At 47.7% G+C, this 21,992-nt stretch overlaps 1 protein-coding gene across 2 annotated transcripts in view; it reads right to left on the bottom strand.

The window, feature by feature from the left end:
• PIK3CG (phosphatidylinositol-4,5-bisphosphate 3-kinase catalytic subunit gamma) overlaps positions 1-21,992 on the bottom strand; it is a 195,691-nt gene that overhangs the window by 11,955 nt on the left and 161,744 nt on the right. For both annotated transcript variants that reach the window (XR_015310129.1, XM_086967135.1), the window contains exons 9-10: positions 13,168-13,279; positions 10,142-10,299 (exon numbers count right to left, since the gene is read on the bottom strand). Coding sequence is in view for 1 of the 2 variants with exons in the window: in XM_086967135.1 (XP_086823261.1) it covers positions 10,142-10,299; positions 13,168-13,279 (270 nt within the window). In the remaining variant the exon portion in view is untranslated. The remainder of the gene's footprint in view (positions 1-10,141; positions 10,300-13,167; positions 13,280-21,992) is intronic.

The raw sequence follows: 21,992 nt of genomic DNA, 5'->3' as shown, positions 1-21,992 counted from the left end.
TATGATCTTACCTCGTTTCCGTCGCCTCTCTCCCCATTGGTAGATAACCCGGCTTTTACTCCCGGAATGGAGAAGGGCGCCTTTGCGCACTGGCGACAAGCAGGTTGTAGAGCTTTGTGCCACATGTACGGTCCTGAAGGGGTTATTCCCTTCACGCAGTTCCGTCAGGAGTTTTCTCTCCCCGAGACGGAAAGGCACCGTTATATGCAAGCCCGACATTGGGCCCTTCAGCCGCAGGTCAGGGAAGTAGGGGACAGGCTTTTCTCGCCATGTGAGAGATGGCTGGTGTCCCGTGCATCAGATTCAAAGCTAATCACGGATTTATACAGGTTTCTGCAGCTACCCTCCACACACTTTTACAACCCGGGGAGGGAGAGATGGGAGCGGGAGCTTGGGAGGGCGCTGAGTCCTAAAGAGTGGGACCAGATTTCCTACAGGGCACGCCACTCAGCATATCATGTGGGCCTTACTGACACCTTTACTAAAGTCACCACCTACTGGTATTACACGCCGGAGCGAATTCACGAATTTGATCGCAGTAAAGCAGACACATGCTGGCGGGGGTGTGGACATCGTGGTACGCTCACACACATCCTATGGGACTGCCCTCTTTTAACCGCCTATTGGGCGGAAGTGTTGGATACAATAGACTCTCACTTCAACATTGAGCTTCCGCGCTTCCCTGCATATACCCTCTTGGGGCTCCCGAATGATCTGATGTATCCCCTGAAGTCCAGGAGGGGTAGGCAGATCGCTATTGCCTTGGGTTCTGCGGGCCAGAATATTTTGATTCACTGACGCACGGCCACTCCGCCCACTGTCACGGGTTGGCTTCATAGGCTGTGGCATGTGCTGGGTATGGAGAAAATGTCCCTTATGGTAGCTGGGGACATAGCCCAATTCAATGAGCTGTGGCAACCGTTCCATGCTCTGTTGCTTACGGAGTTCAGAGAGCTTACTTGCCCTAGATACCTCCGCCTCCTGCGGCTCACGAGCCCGCCGGCGCCGGACTGATAGGCTGGCGTGGGATTCCCCCTTTCCTCAGGACTCTTGATTTTGTTATGCACACGGGACGATGCTAATGCACTGGACGACGGGTGGGGAGGGAGGGGGGGAGTTGAGTGGGGACAGTTGGGGGGGGTGTTTGTATGGAAATGTTGTGTCGCACCGGACCTATGCACTCTTACACCAGCCTAGTTGGGCCACCGTCGTGGCTCGTGATTGTCAGCTTCTGTACTTGTTACATCCCTGGGTGCTGCTGGAAACTTTATGATGATGTGTATTTGTCTTGGTGTGTCATAATGAATAAAATACTTTAAACCTAAAAGCTTTGCCATTTTGTGCTGAACCATCCTAATTCTTGGTTCGAGGAGACACTTGAACCTATCGTTCCTTGTCCTACCTGGTAGACAAGTGTGTGAACTTTGAAATCACCTTCACCAAAAGCAGACACAAATGAGCTCGAGTATTACTGGATGGTCAGCTGCAGGAAGCTGCACAGTGCATCCCCGCTTCCCGGACCCTCCGCCTGCAGCTAGGTCCCATTTGTGGACCAGAGAAGCATCAAGGCAAACGGCAAACATAGAAATTGTGCATCACACATTTGAGTGGCACAATACTTTTCCATAAAGCGTTGTCTCTTTGAACACAAAAGTTGTTCATGTATTTGGGTACCAGTAGTAGTATTTCTTCTACTACTACTACTACTGCTAATACTACTACAACTAAGACTAATAATAATAATAATACTAATAGTTTATAATTAAAAAGCCTGCTACGCTTTTTGCGTTAAAATAATGTGCAATTCAATTATCTGACTCGACCTTGGAAGGATAACAGCCATTGTCGACCCATAGGAGGTTCGAGTTAATATTTCCAGGTTACATGCAGATATCCGCAGGGGCCACCCAATGACCTATTTCACCACTAGCACTGTATGAATCAGATACCTCTGTGAGGTGTGGTACTGCCCAAGTGTTCACTGGGGCCTCTAAGTTGTTCTTCTTAAGGACAGAAGTGACCGGTACAAGGCTGCAAGCGGAGTCATCAGAGACACCTTAAACAAAGGCTAAAGGAGTGATGTTTATTTGAGATAGAACATGAATCAGTACAAAGTATTTCCTATCCAGCTTCAATTGAAGACAACCCTGAACCTGTCAAAAGAGCCACAAACAACCTGGAAATCTTAGATCAGACTCTAGCATGAAGCAATAAATAGCAGGTGAATTTGAGAAATGGAGTTTGACTTTTTGACTTTAACAAGGGGAACACAGATTTCGTGATTTCAGAGTTGTGCTGTGACAACAGCCTGGTAATGCAATTGTAATGCATAGACATGTGAGACTGTACAGGATATAGTTATTTTGAATCGCTCAGATTGTCATCTGTAAGGAATGATACGACAGACTGCGGAATGAACACCTCCTACAATTTGACAAACATAGCTGACAGGCCTGAGATTAGACCTGGGCGGAATTCAACCATAGCAGAGTCATTTAGGTAATTCTGCGTTACTCTTTGACACAGAATTACAGACAATTACACAATTACCCCTGTTTGTGTAGTTCTGAGTATTTTTTGGAGGGAAATCCTACTGCAAAAGCACATTTAGCAAGAACGAGACCGCTGCTCGTGCTCTCTATTCTTGTTCTATTGCATTTGCACAAAATCCATCCTCGCCCCGATTTTGGACACAAGAGGGCATTTTGTACTATGAAAATAGTGCTAAATGCTGGGAGTAAGCTGCAGAAAAATCCTACTCTGACAGCAGATTTAGCGAGTACAAGCAGCTGCTTGCGCTCGCTATTAGTGTTCTTTTGCATTTCATGATATTTCTTAATACAAAATGCATTCTCACACCCATTTTGGAAGCGAGGAGGCATTTTTGCACTAAGAAATATCGCTAAGTGCAGAATTACTCTTCATGCATAATTATGCGGAATCACGCGGTATTCTCAGGTAGTTCTGTGTGATTGTGCTACACTGAATTACCCTAGTTACGCCCAACCCTACTTGAGATATGGTATTATTAAATGCGTGTGCTAACAAGCCTCTTTCCTATGAAGTCCATAAGGAGCCAAGCAATAGCAAGTGTGAAACAAACTTACATTTAATGACAAGCTCTTGTGCAAGGACCTGCTTCAGTCCCTGCAAAAGGCAGGAAAGAGGAGAAAGAGCAGCGCTAAAGCCTGCGTATCTATAGATGAATTTATATCTGCTGGTGATCTGCATTTTTTTAGGTCTCGCCTGAGAAAAGGCATACGCTGTCGCTTACAAGACATTTTGTTTACTTTCAGGGGTCTTAGAGGCCACCCATTGGTTGGTTTCATCATCACTCTCATTTCCTTGTTTTTCTTAGGTCAGAGCATGCCGGCTTCACTTCCTGTTCACGTATTTGTCCCTTCCCTGTAGCATGGCCCAAGAACTGCTTCCTCTGAGAGTGTCCTTCCACTGCTTGGGTAGTGGACGCTACTTTTTTTCTTTTTATTGAAACACTACGTGTGAGTGCATGTAGACCAACACTGTAGTTACAGACTTATTTTATGGTTCTAAGCACTTTCTTCAACATTGCTCTTGCCGGTGGACAGACCTGTTTTTCTGGTCACTTCTTGCCTTTTCCAGCCCTGGGAGAGAGCTGAGCACACCCACCTCACCCACTCCATCCTGACAGCCTCCATGGCTAAGTCTGTAGCTCCTGGAGAGGTCATCGGTTTGCTCTCGGTCTTCGGCAGTAGCTCTCGAGGCCTTGTAGCCCTTGCACAAAGCAGCAAGGGAGGATCACCATCTCCGTCGTGCACCAGCCTCCTCTGTCCTGTAGCAACAAGCCTCTCACCAAACCATCCCTACTACCCTGATACGTCCCCCGTAAGCCGCTCCACACAGCCACCTTCAATTACCTCAAACTGAACCCTGCAACTCCTTCACTCCCCCCTCCTCTGCTTTCCTTGCATCACTCCTAGTATTCACGTTGTCCTGCCTTACCTCTCTTCGGTGCCAGTTTTCCTCACTGAGCATTAGCTAAGGCTGTAGGTCTCGCCTCCATGAGAGCTATTGGGTTTATCACATTTTTTTGCCATTCTTTTTAGCCATGCTGTGGAGCATGGCTATTCTTGTACCAGAGGGCTGCTAATGTGACAAAGGACTGCTACGGTGTCAGAGCTGTTAATGCCGTAACCATTTCAGGTCTGTAAACTATGCCGGGGTCTTTTGATTTTGCCAGGGAAGTGATCACTCACTGTGCCTACTACTACTACTCGGGCCTAGTATGGCAAGGGGCTGTTTTTTGCACAAGCGAATGATCACTGTGCTGGGACTGCCCTTACTGGCAATAGGCTGCTCACACTGCTAGAAGGACAGTGAGCTAGAAAAGTCATGCTACAAATTCCTTTTTTGAAGCCAAATGAGTGATGGTTTAGTTTCACCCCCTCCTTACGCTGGGAGGCAGTGAATACAAGACTTCTGCTGGCCAAAGGGTGTGGCAAGGGGCTGGGCAGAATATTAAAGTGCAGGTTTGCTGAGGCTGTGCCTGTCCTGGCATTGAAGCATTGACGGTTACTCCAGATGGGAGAGGCTGGGTCTCCAGCTTCAGGGAGGTGTTGGAATTGTTATTCTCCATTGTCAGCCCTCAAGGAGTCATCAATGGCAATGACCCGCATCTTTAATTACATTTATAATGAATTAAATTTAGTATGAGCTGCTGTTTCATGTTACCTGTTTTTAGGTCTTGCTGAGTCAGCACGCATGCGCTGCTCCGAGAGACATTTAGGGGCAGCTTTGAGAAGTGATCCCAAAGTGGCGACCAGCTTGCCAGAACGCGCACAGGCCTGCTACGTGCACAGCACTTTTTCATGCTGCGTGCGCGCACCACTGGCTTCACCACTCGCGGGTTTTAAAAAAATTAATTTTTGCGCGCAACACAACTCCCGCCGGGTCGCGCGGCCAATGCTTGTTCATTGATGGAATGTAAATGGATTTAGTAGGTCTTCATTCCTTAGAAATGAAAATGAGATGGACAGGCTGTCTGAAAGTACCTATTAGTTAAATTTGTTAACCAAGCTGCTTCTGTTAATGCGTTGATATGGGTAGGCTGGGGATCTTGGGAGCCCAGTCTTTCTAAACCACAATTACCTGTGATCAGAGTAAGCCTTAACAAACAACGTTTTTTTAATATATGCATATTTCTCCCTCGTTTTATTTTTTTGGTTCTGAAGCTGCAGTGATTTATGTTCACAAACCATTTTCATATCTCTCACTCTATTTGCCTTTTGATTCATTTTCCTCAGTTCTTTTCCAATTGACCTGGTTTATCAAACAGTTTATGGTAGTTATGTCTCTGACTAGCTGAGGGAGAAGTCAGAGGGGCCAAAAATGTAGTTCTCTGAACACGTTCTACCAAGTCATTTTACCATGGCTTTATTCGATGCAGTTACTGTTGGAGATTTTTCAAACTTTGTTGAGGGACTTAATGGATTTCTGCAAAGATTGTGTTCCTTTCGAAACTGGTAATCCTTGTGGAGGAGGTGATAGAATTCCTCTTGCTGACAAGTTAAGGGTTTGAAGGATTCCCGACCTACCTTCCCAGCTGTTGGGATCGTAGTATTTTCTTGGTAGTTATGACTTTCCCTAGTTTTTTGTTTAACAGTTGACAGATTTGGAAAACCGCGGTAAAACACCGCAAAATCTCCCTCTTTACAATCACGGGCCAACATGAACTGTACACTAAAAATTGAGTGTGCTTAATGGACAGAGGTGTTCGATGTCTTCCGTTTTAATTCCCAATCACTTTAGCTTCAAGCATCCATTGTATGGTTCCCTTCATAAACAAAAGAATATCGAAAATCAAGGGCGAGTAAACTCTGGTGGTTTCCATTAAAGTGAGATTAAACTCATTTCAAGTGAATAATTCTTGTGGATTTAGAAATCATTCAGTTATTACTTGGTGCAACAAACCTGATATGGCGACAAGTGTGTATACAAATAAACAAGAGACTAGAGAAAATTCCAAGTGGATGAGGTCATGTGATTCTAATTGTACTACAGTAGAGCGTTTCAGTGCTACGGTCCTCATCAGGACAGTTTATAATTAAGTAGAGCACTCCACAGCATGCTGGGTAGTCTAATTCAAGAAATGTCATGAAGCAACCAGCATTCACTGCAAACCCAACACAATCATCCACAGAGTATTGTGGAGATAGTATTGACTGGGATAGTCTTGTTTGTATTAGTCACCCTGCAGGGCTTTAATCATTGAGAAAAGACATACACCACATTATTACAATTTTATATCCGAATAGAATTAATCTGCTGACCTCCTTGAGGAAACTGAAACTTGAGTCAGCGGTCGCAGAGCCAGGAAATGAAGCAGCGGTGAAAGTATCTGAATTTAACCCACCTTCCTGCTGAGCTTAGTGCAGGGAAGGATCTAAGAGGGAGAATTATACACTGTGACCAACTTCAACAAGATGTTCCTTCACTTTTAACCTCTTACATCCTTCCCTGCAGCTATTCTCTCCTCCCAAGAGACGCCATGAGCAGATTAGTGCCTTGAGTGATCTTGCCAATTCTTTAAAATTGCTTCTAGCGCAAGTATGGAGATCTGGGGTCAGGGTCACTCCCCAGTGTGGTAGAGGGATGTATGACGTTAGAACGCGCGCGTTACCACGACCTACTATTACAACGCGGTCGTAACAACGAAAGTTGTTACCACGCATTGCGCTGGGGGGGCGCAAAATTAAATAATTTAATTTACTATTCCAACACCAGTCCCCGTGGATAGTAGGGAATGTGTTGGGATAGTAAATTAAATCATTTACTATCCTTGAGCGCCCCCCAGCGCAATGCGTGGTAACAACTTTCGTTGTTACGACCGCGTTGTAATGGTAGGTCGTGGTAACGCGCGCGTTGTAAGCGTTGCATACCGTGGTAGAGTCGAGAGTCCAGCGGAAGGATGGTCTCAAATTGAAGCTTGTGGAGGAGTGTTTCCTCATGATACCACCAAGCCCACTGATTTCCTTGTGCAGGGAGTGGACCGGATCAAGCATTTAGAGCAGGACATACTTTGCAATGGCCAATACCTTGAACATATCCTTGCTGAAATGGTCATTCAGGCTGTATGGCTACCTATAGGGGATTCCTTTCAAATACGTGACATGTAAACTAGAGTTTATTTGCTTCTAATCTCACCTTTGTCATTGACTCTTACTGTTATGTTACACCTACCTTGCTTTTGTTTTGACATTCATCAGTTTAAGATTGTATTTAGAAATTAGGTATATGAAAAACAAGCAGTGGCATAGCCAATAGGTCTCGCCTTTGGGACCTTATAAGTGTTTAGCCATGCAACAGTTGATGTTGTTGCACCAAGGATATTGTGCTGGATAACTAAACACTTATAATGTCCCAAAGGCGAGACCTATTGGCTATGCCAATGCTTGTTTGTTATAACGATGGATTAAACCCAGATCTGTGACTGGGGGTGAATGTTTTGCCAATGTGCAACATTCCGTCCATCATCTTGTGTGTTTTACCTGTTTTTTATTTGCAGGGGTCCCAAGAGGAAGCCCCAGGAGGAAAAGTACATATTGCACTATCTTTGGAGAAAAGTAGAACTGCCAGATGTCTCTCACTCCTCTCTCTAACAAATTACGCTCTTTTACTTAGGGAGTGTTAGGAGTCAGACAAACCTGTCAGAGGATCTCTTATCTGCAGGGAGTAACAGAGAATAAAGAGCTGCACGCTGACCCCTACACGCAGTAGACACACATAGCAGCTGGCATTTTACTGCATATTGCTAATTATTATTCATTGTGCACTTACAAATGATGTGCATCAGAAAGATGCAAATGATACAAAAACCTCAGCAGCAATTACAAAATGAGTCTGTATTGTATGCCTTCTTCTGGTGATGAGTTGGTAAAAGCATGTTTTATGACTGGAACCTCACAGAGCCAGGCAGGTAAACCCTGATTTGGAAGGGACAATCCCCATGGAAAACAAAGTATCCCCTAAAATAGGGGCCACTAAAATAGTGAGTGCAAATTCAGTACAGAAGAAGCTGCAGTGCAACACAAATTCACGACTTGCACAGAGACTACATTTTCCAAAATGAGTCCACAGGCGTGTCAGTCTTTCCCAAGTAGAAATCAGTGGCGGCTCCTCTATAGGGGCATTTGGGCGCCACCCCCCTGCTTTCTCGCTGTGCGAGAAGGCAGAAACATAAATGGTAATAACTACCATTTGTTTCTGCCTTCTCGCACGGTGAGAAAGCAGAAGTTCCTGGTTGGGGGTGGGCGGTCCTGCTCGAGGCCGCCCAAACAGTCAGTATGAACAACAGTGGGCAAGCCAATCCCCCCTGCCCTCGAGCAACACCGCCCACTCTCCCTGTTCTCTATTTATGCTGGAGCATACAGAGAGAAAATGACTCAGGTGGGGCGCGGCCTCACCAATCACAATGCTGCCATTGCAGCGTTGTAATTGATGGAGGGGAGGGAGGCTGCCTTCCTGATGACGAGCGCTACAGCCAGGAATTCAAAATGCAGGACGGCGGGAGTCGGGAGTTTCGGGACTTAACCAAAAGCGGGACGGTAAGTTTTACTTTTATTTTCTATATTTTTTTTTTCCATTAAACCCCTCCCGCCCCGCCATCCCCTCCGCGGCACGACAATCCCATTTCCGAATCCCCCACCCGCCCGTAATGCCGGCCGCGACTGGTGTAAGGGTTTAGGTTTGAGGGTTCTCCCAGTTACTTGGGTATCTTCTTGGTTAATAGACCAGCCCGTAGCCTAGTGACTGCAGTTGTGTGCAGGTATGTGTTGCTTGTGCACACCTGTGTAAAGTATGTATGCTCATGTATTGTGTTGCATCTACATGCAATGTGAGGACCTTTTTGGAATTGTAAAGAATATCAAAGTCAAGCTGAGCAGTTTGAGCTGCTGCCGTAGGACCCTGGATACCCAGGCTTGAATCCTGGCCATGGCGCTAGACAACATTGTGTGATTCTGGGAAAATCACTTGATCATGTGTCTAAATAGGTGTAAAATGTAGTTGTGTAATCCCCATGTGATGTACACCATCTTGTAGATGTGCAGCGCCTTTTTTGCTTCACAGTTAGGTTTGCGCTGTATAAAGAACAATTCCTACATTCATAAAACAAGTGTTGCAAAGCGAAACCGACTGGCTTTGCCGGTGCTTGTTACTAATGCCAGGAAGCAGGAAGCAGGGAGGTGGAGCTGCTGTCAACCAAATTTGGCCTCGGATTTGCAGGTTGGCTGTCGGGATGAGATACCGCACAGTCAAAGGGTTTTGCATGTGCAGTGAGTGAGAGTTTAAACTTGCCTTCAGGATTTATGTGTTTGGGGTTCAGTTTTTGGTTGTGCGATACTACGATGTCGGGGTGGGAGGGGACCATTGTTTAAACATGGCTGGAAACTTCTTCATTACGCCCCACTAGTTTCAAATTCCACCAGCGGCCACTGGTAGAAATGGAGGAAACAGCAGATAAGGTCTCAGTGCACATCGTATGTTCCTGTAGAGATTGAGGGTCCCTCACCCTCAGTTTTGAGGTTTTACCTAACAGACTCATAGAGTATGTCCTTTTAAAGACAACTGATCAATACTTAAACACATTTAAAAAATCCTCTACTGTTCATAGATAAATCTATTGGAGACATCTCCCTGTCATCAACACATTTAAAGTCCACACCTCGAGTACCGGGATTGGGGCGGGGGGAGTTGGGAAATGTTACTATTATGTAACTTTTAAGTTTTAGAGAACATCGCAATGTAGTTTCTGTAAGTTTCCAAATGATGCAGACACTTTAACGAGGCAGAGCGTTCTTTTAGAAAATGGTTCTGCTTTATGTCATGCTTGTTGATGCGTTATCAGCTGTAATAACCACAATAAAATGATTAAACCTAAAACATAAAATAATAATAACAGGGAAAAACTTTACAGAGCATAGGATGTGCCTATAATGAACATTGCCACTCCTTGGTAGATCTGAAGGTAGCTGCTAAATTCATACTTAGGTTGAATGCAGACTAAAAAAGCACCTCAAAAGGTGGTCACTAACCTAATCTTAGTAAACTAAAGAAGTCTAGTGCACTCCTGCAAAGCATTCCAAAGAAAAAGACTTGATTTTACCTGGAACTTATGAAAGTGTTGACTCGTCTTCTTCCCAGAGATTCCCATCACGTAAAGGAAATCCGGTGTCAACACAAAAGGCACCCTTTCTTTATTGATTCCAAGGAAGCTCTTATAATTTCCAAGAATGTGGCCAAAGTCAATATGGAAAAGATTCCCTTAAAAAGAAAAAAGAAAGATCAGCTATTTTTAAAGGAATTATTTATTATGTTCATTGAGCTACTAGTTAGTTTCACAAACAACGTCATCCTCACTACTAACCACCTCCCATTCACAATCCTCGGCGTACTCCACATCTCTGCCATTCCTTGAGTTTTCAAGTGTATGAAATGACTCAATATGATCTGATATTATACCTCACACAATTTACTCACCCAAGACACCAAATATTCATGCACAAGATTCTAAATTGCGGCAACGTGATGCTATAAAAAAACCTCTGAAAATAGCTAAATGAACATTCACAAAAAGCGGACAAATTGCACAAAAGGGTTGTTGCTCATGGAAAGAAATGGTTTGACAATCAGAGATTTCCAAATCAGTCAAAGAGGACCAGTGTTCTTTAAGATTTTGTGCATAATTGTCAATGAGACAATGGAACAGGAGCAGGGTATTGATAAGCCATAAGCTGGTTGAAGAGGAGGATCCACTCTTTGCCATGTTAAAGAGGAATGCTGCATTATGGTATTTCAAGTCAAATCATAGACTATTTATCACAGACTAACATCATACCGTTGAAGAACATTGCCCATCAAATAGCCAGCTCCACCAAAACAGTCACAATGTACATAGTCATGCAGTCTGTATGTAAACATCTGCAAAGCATCAACATACATGGGATACTCTGTTAACTTGCATCTCCCCTTAACATTGCAGAGGGCTAATCAACACCTACTGTAAAGCAGACCACAAATCTCATCAGTGATGATGAAGAGGACAACCTGCACATATGTTCAGACACCCTCCAACGGATAATGGACAGCCTCCGCACCCCACCCTCAGGAGCAGGGCAGCCCAGCTGCCCCAAGGTGACCCCACCACCTGCACAGACCACACAGCAGGAGACACACACCACCACAGCTGTCTCCCAGGACACCCCCCGAAAAACACATGGAATTTCAACGCTGTGTGTTGAGTTGCCAGGTGGAGATGGCTGATCGTCTGCGGATGGGTCTGGAGCTCATGGCAGCCAAACTCGATGCCATACATGGGTGTCAGAGTCCCATCAGGGACCACTTACAGTCCGTAACGGACACCCACTGTCCGCACCATGCTCCCTGACAATCCTTGGCTGACATTGCTGGGGCCACTACTCGTATTCAAGAATTGTCTAGTCAGACAGGCATAAGTGATGACAACACAGAGTTGGCACAGATGCGCTGGACAATGGAGACCATGGAGCAGATGCGGGCTGGAAGTATGGCTGCCACCGCTGAACACCAGCGAGATGTAGCTGGGATCTTCCATGCCTTGCAGATCCTCATCTTGCCATTGCTGCCACTGAGCCTGTCCCACATAACTGCTGCAGGAACTTCGACACGCACATCTCCGACCCCTGATGTGTCAGTAGCACACAGTGATGCAGCCCTATCACCTTCGCACCCTGACAGCCATAAAACCACCACACACACCTGACACAGAAGAAGTATCAGAGGAGCATGATGTGGATGGTAATTACTGTTTGAGGAAGGAGGTAGTAGCATCCATCACCACCATCTCCAATGTCGGCTATGTTTGTAATGTCCTCTGCAAGATGGGTGGAGGAATCTGAATTGTTCGATAATACTATGGAAAGTGTGAGAGAATTACAGAAGGAGGTCACCCCGGCTGAATTAGAGAGATGGGAATCTGCTGGTCTCCAACAGGAGGAAACGGCCATCTCAAGGGCCCTCAACAATCACAAGATTGGATTGAAAGTCTTTAGTATTTTTTGTACCATGTCAGCAGTGACCAGAAGCTAAGGCATCTCATTAAGCTCAGTTCAGAAAACCTTTATTTTGGTTCAGCTGTCATGAATGCAAATAAATAAACAGTAAAAAAAATGTTTTAAAAATCATTATTATATAAATGCTAAATATAAAACAAAATACATATAAAAACAGTCTGTAAACAGAACAGCCATATGCACAATTTTTACAACTGAGCTGTAAAACACAATACATTTCATTGCTACAGTTGATAAAAGAGAAGACTCTGGGAGAGGGGAAAATATTATGTTTCAAATAAAGTTTGCTGCTCATGGGAGACAAATGATTTTGCTTGCCCTGGTTCTCCACATAGCCATCAGGTATCGGGAGAGCGCGAAGATCAACGGCTTGCTGGAGTCTGTTTTTCATATCCTTAACAATTCAGCAACGCCTACTGGTCGTATAAGCGGGGCAAAAAAACATGATATTTTCTAAGGTCTCCTCAGGGGCCACCAAGCCAGGCACAGCCATTTTTCCGCCATAGGGGTTTTAGCCCATTTTGCAGTAAATACAAAGTTGGGCAAGCATCGAGTAGTGTTGCTACACGTGTGAGGAAACCTTCGGAATCCTCAAAAAATACCCTAACAGCTAGCATTCTAGGGCGGTTGGACAAAGGGAGCACAACAAAAATCCATAAGAATCAGCAATACACATGAAAGGTCAAGTCACAAACTATTGTCTTTGGAGAATAGCAAGTTAGCTTTGATTCCATGCTCTTCACTTATATTTGAGAAGATTTTTCCCAAAAATCTTTATACATGCTTTCACTTAGAACACCAACAACCATCGTGCAGCTTTCATGCAGGTTATCTTCGAATAGGAATCCGAATTTTAGCTTTTTCCCCATTATTTCTACAAAGGTATTATACCAACTACATATTTCCGAACTATCCTGTAAGTCCTCGAGCCATTAAAGGGTCTTTTTTTATCAGCTAAGCAATACTAAAAGGCATCTCATGTGCGAGAAGGAAGACATAAGGATAAAATCGTTCATAGTTTAAAGAAAAACAGTATTTCCAACATTCTTTAGCAAAGTAGAAAAACTTTTAAAAACCTTACCAGATTCGGTTATCATTATATTGTCATTGTGCCTGTCTCCAATTCCTAGTACGAATGTTGCCACACAGTAACCAGCGCAGGAATACACAAATCTTTCCACTGCAGCTTGCAGCTAATTAAATACAGAAAACAGAGCAGTTGAGCAATCATTTCCCATAGATGATGTGCATTCAACCAGGGCTTGATTAATTTGTTGCACAACTTCACATTTAGCGTAGGATGGAGAAGGAGCCAGGAGGAACCGTGCAAAGCAAATTAGCAGTCTGCAAGCTAGCTGACACATTTGCCTCTTCAAGATACAATGTAAAGCATCACTACATTCTTCATGTACTGTACCTTTCGTAGGCATACATACAACCAGCACATGCAGACAATTTACAAGCACTGCACAGTACTGCATTATCCCTGTATTGTACCATTCACAGACATGCATACAACCAGCACAAGAAGATCATGCATGAACTGCAGACAGCCACATATCAAACTGATATAGGCCAAGAATGAGTTATGCACACAGCAGAACTTTAAGTGAGTGAGCCTGTAGGCTCACTCTCGTGACACAGGTAACAAGCATTGGGATAGCCAATAGGTCTCGCCTTTGGGACCTTGTAAGTGTTTAGACATGCAACAGCTGATGTTGTTGCACCAAGTATTGTGCTGCATAACTAAATACTTATAAGGTTCCAAATGCGAGACCTATTGGCTATGCCAATGCCTGTAATTAAAAGGTAAACAGTTACCACCAGCGCTGAATCTTCATTTTAGAAGCAGTCGTGGTGCTATTTGTAAGCTGCACAATGTCTCCTTTATAAAGATGTTCAGTGCGGTGAACACCCTGCCATGGATTTGTATCTCAGTGACTGAGAACGTGACTTCAAAGACAGAGCTCAATAGACTTCCAAAGCTAACGACTTTTCTCCATATTTTTATTTCCACGGATGAATGTTGCACAATTGAGATTCACACATTACCAGCGCTGGACAGGGAAGGGCGCTCACAAAGACAGACCCCATCAATGCTATAGTTAACTTCAAAGTGCTGCGCAGCGCTTTACAGATCTCTGTTTACATAGAATGACAAGTCTTAAAAGATCATATTTCAAACCTCGTGTGGGATGCGTTACTTGGCAAGGAAGGTGTTTCCAAAGTCAGGGCTCTTCTCATCTTCAATTCTGTGGCACTGTTACCAACAGTTAACTTTCAGATAGGGTCTTAAGTCGGAGAAATAAGTGTGAGTTTCCTAAAAGGGGTGTGGCCTGCCCATTTCAGGGCGCAGCTTAAACATTTAAATCAAAATGTCCATAGAGTGCCACCTTGCCTACACATTTGCAGAGCATTACAAATGTAACTGGCGTACCGGATGATTGTTCTGAGCGCGCTGCAGAGAGGCCAAGGATTGGATGTGCAGGTGTTCTCGAACACCTTTTTGACCTACCTACAGGCATTGAGTGAAAGTCACTGCCTTCAGCCTGAATTCAGCTGTTGTCCTAGAATCACCCGAATGTGTTACAATTCAAAGCATGCACTTACCAGAATGATGATATGCTGTCTATAAAACGTATCGTGGCACAACAGCCAGTAAATAGCTAACACAGTTAGGAAATGCAATATTAAGGAAAGTATGTGAAATATAAATAGGAACAAAATAGATTACCTTAACCTATTTTACACGCACTTTAAAAAAAATCTATCAGTGTTTTTGCCTGTAAAGTTGAGGACATAAATCCAGGGTCCGAAAGTGGCCCGTGTCAATGTCCGTTTTTAAATACTACCGGATCTGAGACCCGCCCCACATAAATCCCTGCTTTCAGCACTTACACTTAAAGCACTAAGGTAACGCACACTAGGGTGAAATCCTCTCACTGCTTCAAAGGCACCAGGCCAGGAGTTGCAGAGGTAAGTGTGTGTGTTTGTTTTACACAACTGGGAGCACGTGCTGAGCCCGACGCAGACTCCCAAGCGTAAGGGGGTGAGAGTGTGCCGCACACACTGCATTGGGATCTGTCACCACACTGGGTGGTCTATGACGCTCAGATTTCACACACGGAGAGGAAGGAAGTGATGTCAGAGCGAGCAGAGTCAAATTTCGGAGAGGGGGGGGGGGGCTAAGAAACAATTTGGGGGGGGGGTAATTTTTCGAGCAATAGGGAGAGTGGAGATGCAGGGGCTTTAAGAAGGGGTGAAAACAACCAAGCCTCATTGTTGGACTTGGCCTTGTAGGCTAAAGTTCACTTAAACCTTTTGCTTTTCCCCGACCGTTTTCCTGACAGAGAGCTGTGAAGTCAGATGCTGTAGGTACTTGCCACTGCTAATCAGAGTGCAAGTACAGATGTTCCCTGTATAACCATTTGTTGCCGCTCCTGGTAAACTTGTGCCTGTAATTCTGCGTTACCCCTCGTTCCCCTCTTTGCCTCTGTAGTTTGTTGATTATTGTTCTGCCTCTGTATTTGTTAAATACTGTTTGCCTTCTGTATTTTTGTGCCTGTGATTCTGCGTTACCCCTCGTTCCCCTCTATGCCTCTGTAGTTTGTTGATTACTGTTTTGCCTCTGTATTTGTTGAATACTGTTTGCCTTCTGTATTTTTTATATGTCTGCCCCCGCTCCCCCTTGCCTTCTGTGTCCCCCGCTGCCTGCCTTGCCCGCTGCTTCCCGCCGCTGCTCCCTGCGGCCCTGCCCCCTGCCGTTCCCATTCGCCACCCCGCTCCCGCCTCCCAGCTGCTCCTCCCTCAGACCCTCATATGGAGGCCGCACGGCGAACTCGCGCAGCGGACGCGCCGATTGTGCGCCGAAGGCGCGCCAAAGGCAAGCCTGTCTGCGCTCGTCCGCGCCTGGACCGCGCCAAGCGCCAGGACCCCACGACGGACCTACGACGCCGCCACCCTCAACACACTCAACGCCGGCCGAACCCCCGCCTGCTACCAAGCCAACCTCCAAACCGGCACCGCACCCGCCAAGCCGAGCACCAGCAGCAACCACCTCAAGTGCATCCTGCTCAACACCCGCTCCATCCACAGACACGCCATCGAACTCTGGAACCTGCTCGACACAACATCACCAGATGTCGCCTTCCTGAGGGACCCCCGGAGGATCACCTCCTCATCGCCAGACATCGCCATCGCCATCCCGGAAGGATACAAGATCACCAGTCAACCAGACTGGAGGAGGCATCGCCATCAGACACAAGAACACCATCCGCATCATGACCAGCTTCGACAACACCTTCACCTTCACCGCCGCCGAACACCTCAACTTCCAGATACACACCGACCCCAACACCACACTCAGAGGCACCCTCATCTATAGAGCCCCGGGACCACGCACACAATTCAGCGAAGACATCACAGACTTCATCAGCCCGCACTCCCTCCCCTCCACTGACTACATCCTCCTAGGGGACCTCAACTTCCACCTGGAGAACAACAAGGACAGCAACACCACCACCCTGCTGGACAACCTCGCCAACCTCGGTCTCAAGCAACTGGTGAACACCCCCACCCACTACGCCGGACACACGCTTGACCCTGTCTTCTCCTCCAGCAAGTACATCTCCTTCAGCCACTCCACCGAACTTCATTGGACTACCACAGCTGCGTCCACTTCAGCTTCAGAAGAACCACGACCCACCACCACCCGCAACAGGTTCCGCGCAGAAACTGGAACAAGATCACCGCCGACCAGCTCACCACCTCCCTCAGCCAGAACCCTCCCACCAGCACAACGGACCCCAACGTAGCAGCCAGCAACCTCACACAGTGGATCACCAACTGCGCAGACGACCTCGCACCACTGAAGACCCCTCCCAGCAGACACGGCAGCAAGAAAGCCTCCTGGTTCACCGACAAACTTAAGAACTCCAAGAAGAATGGCCGCACCCTCGAGAAAGCCTGGCGCAACGACCAGACCACAGACAACATGACTGCCCTCAAGAACGCCACCCGCATACACCACTAGCTGATCCGCACCACCAAGAAGACAGCATTCAAAGCCCGACTAGACGACAACGCCCACAACAGCAAAGAACTCTTCGGCATCGTCAAAAAGCTCTCCAACCCCAGCGCCGGAAACAACAACATCACTCCCTCCCAAGACCTCTGCGACTCACTCGCCTCGTTCTTCCACCGCAAGATTGCCGAAATACACAACAGCTTCGGCGCACCCACCACAAACCCAACCACCGAACCAACGTCCGCCACCACCGCACTCTGCGCCAGGACCCCGGTCAGCACCGAAGACACCACCCGCACGATGAACACCATCCACTCCGGATCCCCAACCGACCCATGCCCCCACCACGTCTTCAACAAGGTCGACTCCATCATCGTACCCCAACTCCGGGACATCATTAACGCCTCCTTCAACACCGCCACCTTCCCGGAAAGCTGGAAGCAGGCTGAAATCCGCACCCTCCTGAAGAAACCTACAGTGGACCCCACTGACCTCAAGAACTTCCGCCCCATCTCGCTCCTCCCTTTTCCTGCCAAAGTCATCGAGAAGACCGTCAACAGACAGCTGGCCGCCTTCCTCGAGACAAACGGATCCCTCGACCACTCGCAGTCCGGCTTCCGAGGCAACCACAACACCGAAACCGCCCTCATCGCAGCCACTGACGACATCAGATCCCTGCTCGACAACGGGGAAACAGCAGCCCTCATCCTCCTGGACCTCTCCGCAGCGTTCAACGCGGTCTGCCACCGCACCCTAGTGCAGCGCCTCAGCAACATCGGAATCCAAGAGAAGGCACTGGAGTGGATCATCTTGTTCCTCGCCGGTAGAACCTAGAGAGTCCGCCTACCCCCATTCATATCCGAGGCCACCGAAGTCATCTGCGGCGTACCACAGGGATCATCACTCAGCCCCACCCTTTTCAACGTCTATATGAGCCCCATCGCAGCCATCGCATGCCAACCCAACCTCAACATCATCTCCTTCGCCGATGACACCCAGCTGATCCTCTCCCTTACCAACGACCCAGCCACCGCCAGAACGAGCCTACACGAAGGGATGAAAGACGTCGCCGAGTGGATGAAGAACAGCCGCCTGAAACTGAACTCAGACAAGACGGAAGTCCTCATCCTGGGATCATCTCCCTCCGCTTGGGATGACTCCTGGTGGCCCCCTGCCCTAGGCAACACTCCTAAGCCAACGGACCACGCACGTAACCTGGGCTTCATCCTGGACTCCTCCCTCTCGATGACCAGACAAGTCAACGCCGTCTCATCATCGTGCTTCAACACCCTGCGCATGCTCCGAAAGATCTTCCGATGGATCCCCACCGAAACCAGGAAGACGGTCACCCAGGCACTCGTCACCAGCCGACTGGACTACGGAAACACCCTCTACACCGGAACCACAGCCAAACTCCAGAAAAGACTCCAATGCATCCAGAACGCCTCCGCACGACTCGTCCTGGACATCCACCGACACAGCCACATCTCCGGCCACCTGAGAGACCTGCACTGGCTCCCCATCAGCAAGAGGATCACGTTCAGACTCCTCACCCACGCACACAAGGCTCTCCACGACCTGGGCCCTAAGTACCTTAACAACCGCCTGACCTTCTACACTCCCACCCGCGAGCTACGGTCGACCAGCCTCGCCCTCGCCTCCGTTGTTACACGCATCCGCAGAACCACCGCCGGAGGAAAATCCTTCTCCTACCAAGCAGCCAAGACATGGAACTCCCTCCCCATCCACCTTCGGCTGACCCAGGACCATCTCTCCTTCAGGAAACAACTCAAGACCTGGCTTTTCGAGCAGCAACGGACCCCTTTCCCCAGCGCCTTGAGACCCGTCCGGGTGAGTAGCGCGCGTTACAAATGTCATGATGGATTGATTGATTGATTGATAAATTGTAGTAGTGTTTGGTTGTCTCTGATTGGTATATTTGCCTTACTAGCAAGATCCCTAAGTGATGTGCACTGTGTGTGCCAGAGCTAGTACTAAAGAAATGCGCAGAGAGGGAACACAAGTCTTTAGTGTAGGGCCTGCGTGCATTATGCTAAATTAGCATGTTGTCCTGACAAGTGGTCTTACTTTCCCTTTTGCAAACACATGGGGCACCCCTGTAGGACGTCCTGGGAAACCCCTAGGCAGGGTGCAGTGTAGGTAAAAGGCAGGACCTGTGCCAGTGTGGGTGCTAGGCTCTGACAGTGGAAAATACTCCATTTCATTTTCCCTGATGAAAGGCCATCCTGCCCATAGGGCAGAATGGGGGAGGTTGGGTGTAGTATTGTTAGCCTAGTTTTCCCAGAATTGGAAATGGAACAGTGAAGTTTGGTATGTCTGAACTCACAGCGTCATAACGCATCTTTTTGGGTAAATGGTTTTGTAGCTGTGTGTCCAGAAACCGCTGTTTGAGAAAATAGCCGAGTTTGTGCTTTAGACCTTTTTGTGTGTCTCAGCAGAATGTGAATTTGCTTGTCTGGATCTGGGAGAGGTGAGAAAGGCTGAGGAAGGTCGTGCCCCAAGGGAGGGGTGGAAAGAGTGCCAGCCTGCCCTGCACCTGGAGCGGGCAGAAGGAGAGGCTTTGCGAGGTGAAGAGGCCTGGTGCAGAGCCATGAAACAATAGACCCATCTCCCTCTGAGTGATTAAAGATCCAGGCCCCCAGTATCAAAGAGAGGATGGTGACAATGGGGGGAGATACACAAGACTGATTTAGGGTGGGGTCGGAGACCCCTGAGCACAAGGAACCTTCAAAGACAATGAGGGCTATAAATTGAAGAACTATAACCCCTAGACTTTGGTTATGTTGATGATGTTGTCGAGAACGGTCTCGGTATCATTCAGAGAAGTGCTGGGAGCGCTTTGAAGATGCCGTGGACTGGTCGAGTCTCTGGCGGCTTTGAGCGGTCCGCAATCGAGAAAAAAACCTATGCCTCAGGAAGAGTTGCTGAAGATGCTGCTGTAGACACCTGACCCTTGTTCTGTGATCTGGGGCTTTTGGGCAGTTTGTAGCTCTTGACCAAGGAGAGACTGAAGGGGCGCAGCAGTGGGTCGTGTCCCCCCTTCCTGAGCAGGACTTTGCTGTGTGCTGTGTCCTGTACCCCAAGTGCCTGAAGTGAGCTGGCGCCCTGTTCGGAAACACAGGAACATAAAAGTTTCCATGAAGTCTCAAGTGGCGTGGTGGTGGGACAGTGTTGTGGCAGTCTGAGACCTCCGATGGGGTGCCTAAGGTGATCGTGGGCCCCCGGAGCTAATCAAGTCTCTGACGCGCAGGGTGCATGTCTTGGTGGGGCTACAGGTGTTAGAGCGCCTGTGGATTGTGGGCATTGTGGAAAAGAGCCGAGATTTGGGACGTGCAGGGGGTGCATGTTGCAGTGCAGTCCAGGGACTAGTGAAGAGTGCCGGGACTTCATGGGTACTAAGAAGAAGTGAGTCTCCGACACGCGGGTCATGTGTGGTGGTGCAGCTAGGGCCTTAGTGGAGAGCGCCTGGTACTTAGTGTGCACCAGGAGGAGAGGTGAGACTCAGATGTGCAGTGTGCGTGTCGTGGTGCGACCCGGGCATTAGTGGAGAGCGCCTGAAGACTGTGTGCACCAGGAGACAGAGTGAGTCTCGGAAGCGGCTGGGGTGCGTGTCGAAGGTGCCACTGGAGGTGCTTGTGAGGAGTACCTGAGAGCGGTGAGCACCAGGGAGCAATGAAGTCCCAACAGCGCTGGAGAGGAGGGCCAAGTAATCGGGCCCTCGAAGGCAACGTGAGGTAGCATCAGCGTTGTGTGGAAGGCTTCGTGGAAGGAGTTTGCGCTGAACGTTGGCAGCCTGGACAGGCAGCCCTGCAGTAGCTGAACTACCGGTCCAAGCGCGCCTTGCCCGTGGTGACAAGGTTCTGGAGTGAGGCCAAGCCGCTGCGACAGGAGAGGAGAGTGGGGTCATTCCCCCCAGGTAAAGTGGATACTCGCCTGGGGCGGGGTGCGGGCCCAGAGGGACAATCTCTCTGCCTCTCGCTGCTGGCAGCTGTGTGCACCTGTTACTTTGGCCAAGATCTTGGTCCGTGCTGGTCCTGGATGGGGCAGTCCAGGGGCTAGGCCCGGAGTGGAACTAGGGTGTCATTGTTGATCCGTGTTGGTGGCAACCGGTCGCACAACTTCTGCATATAACACTTTGCATATTTGCTGCTAACAAACTATCGAACTATTGGACAACATCTGACACTAGAGGTGCTTAATGAACTCAGGGGTTAGTGCGCTACGCACTACGTTATGTTTCTCTTACAGGATACAGGAGCATAGCCTAGTGCACTGCATTGTTTGTTTACTGCACTGTACTGAATTGCACTGTGACGCATTACCTTATTCCTTCCTTGCACAAGGCATGCTGGTGGTGATACGCATTGCATTGTTTTCCTATCGCACTGCACGTAATTGCATGTGACGCATTGCTGTATTCCTTCTTTGAACAGGGCATGCTGGTAGCAAACTGAGTTGCATTATCTTGTGTTGACTCAGGACATGATCTTAACGCTACGCATTGCATTGTTTCACAGTGGCACTGTACAGGAACCCATCGTTAAGTAGTGCAGCATACCTTGTATTTTGCAACATGTGCTAATCTAGTGATACAACGTACCTAACCTGTGGAGAACTGATAAAAGTCAGAGTAACTGTTGGTTAGAAGCGGTGGTTGGGGATTAGGACTGCCCAACCCACCGGAAACAATATTACCCAGTGTATATATGTGGGAGTTGTAACGTGTGGTCATTTCGTATATCTTTTTATATAAAGTATACTCTTTTATACAAACTCGTGTGGAGTCCATTTGTGGAGACTTTATTGGGATTGCTGTGGGCCTGGTTGCACATACTGAACACTCATGCCTTGGAGATAAG

Source organism: Lissotriton vulgaris, chromosome 1_1, assembly GCF_964263255.1.
Source record: "Lissotriton vulgaris chromosome 1_1, aLisVul1.2, whole genome shotgun sequence".
NCBI classification, from domain to species: Eukaryota; Metazoa; Chordata; class Amphibia; order Caudata; family Salamandridae; genus Lissotriton; species Lissotriton vulgaris.
This window is presented reverse-complemented; position numbering and strand designations above follow the sequence as displayed.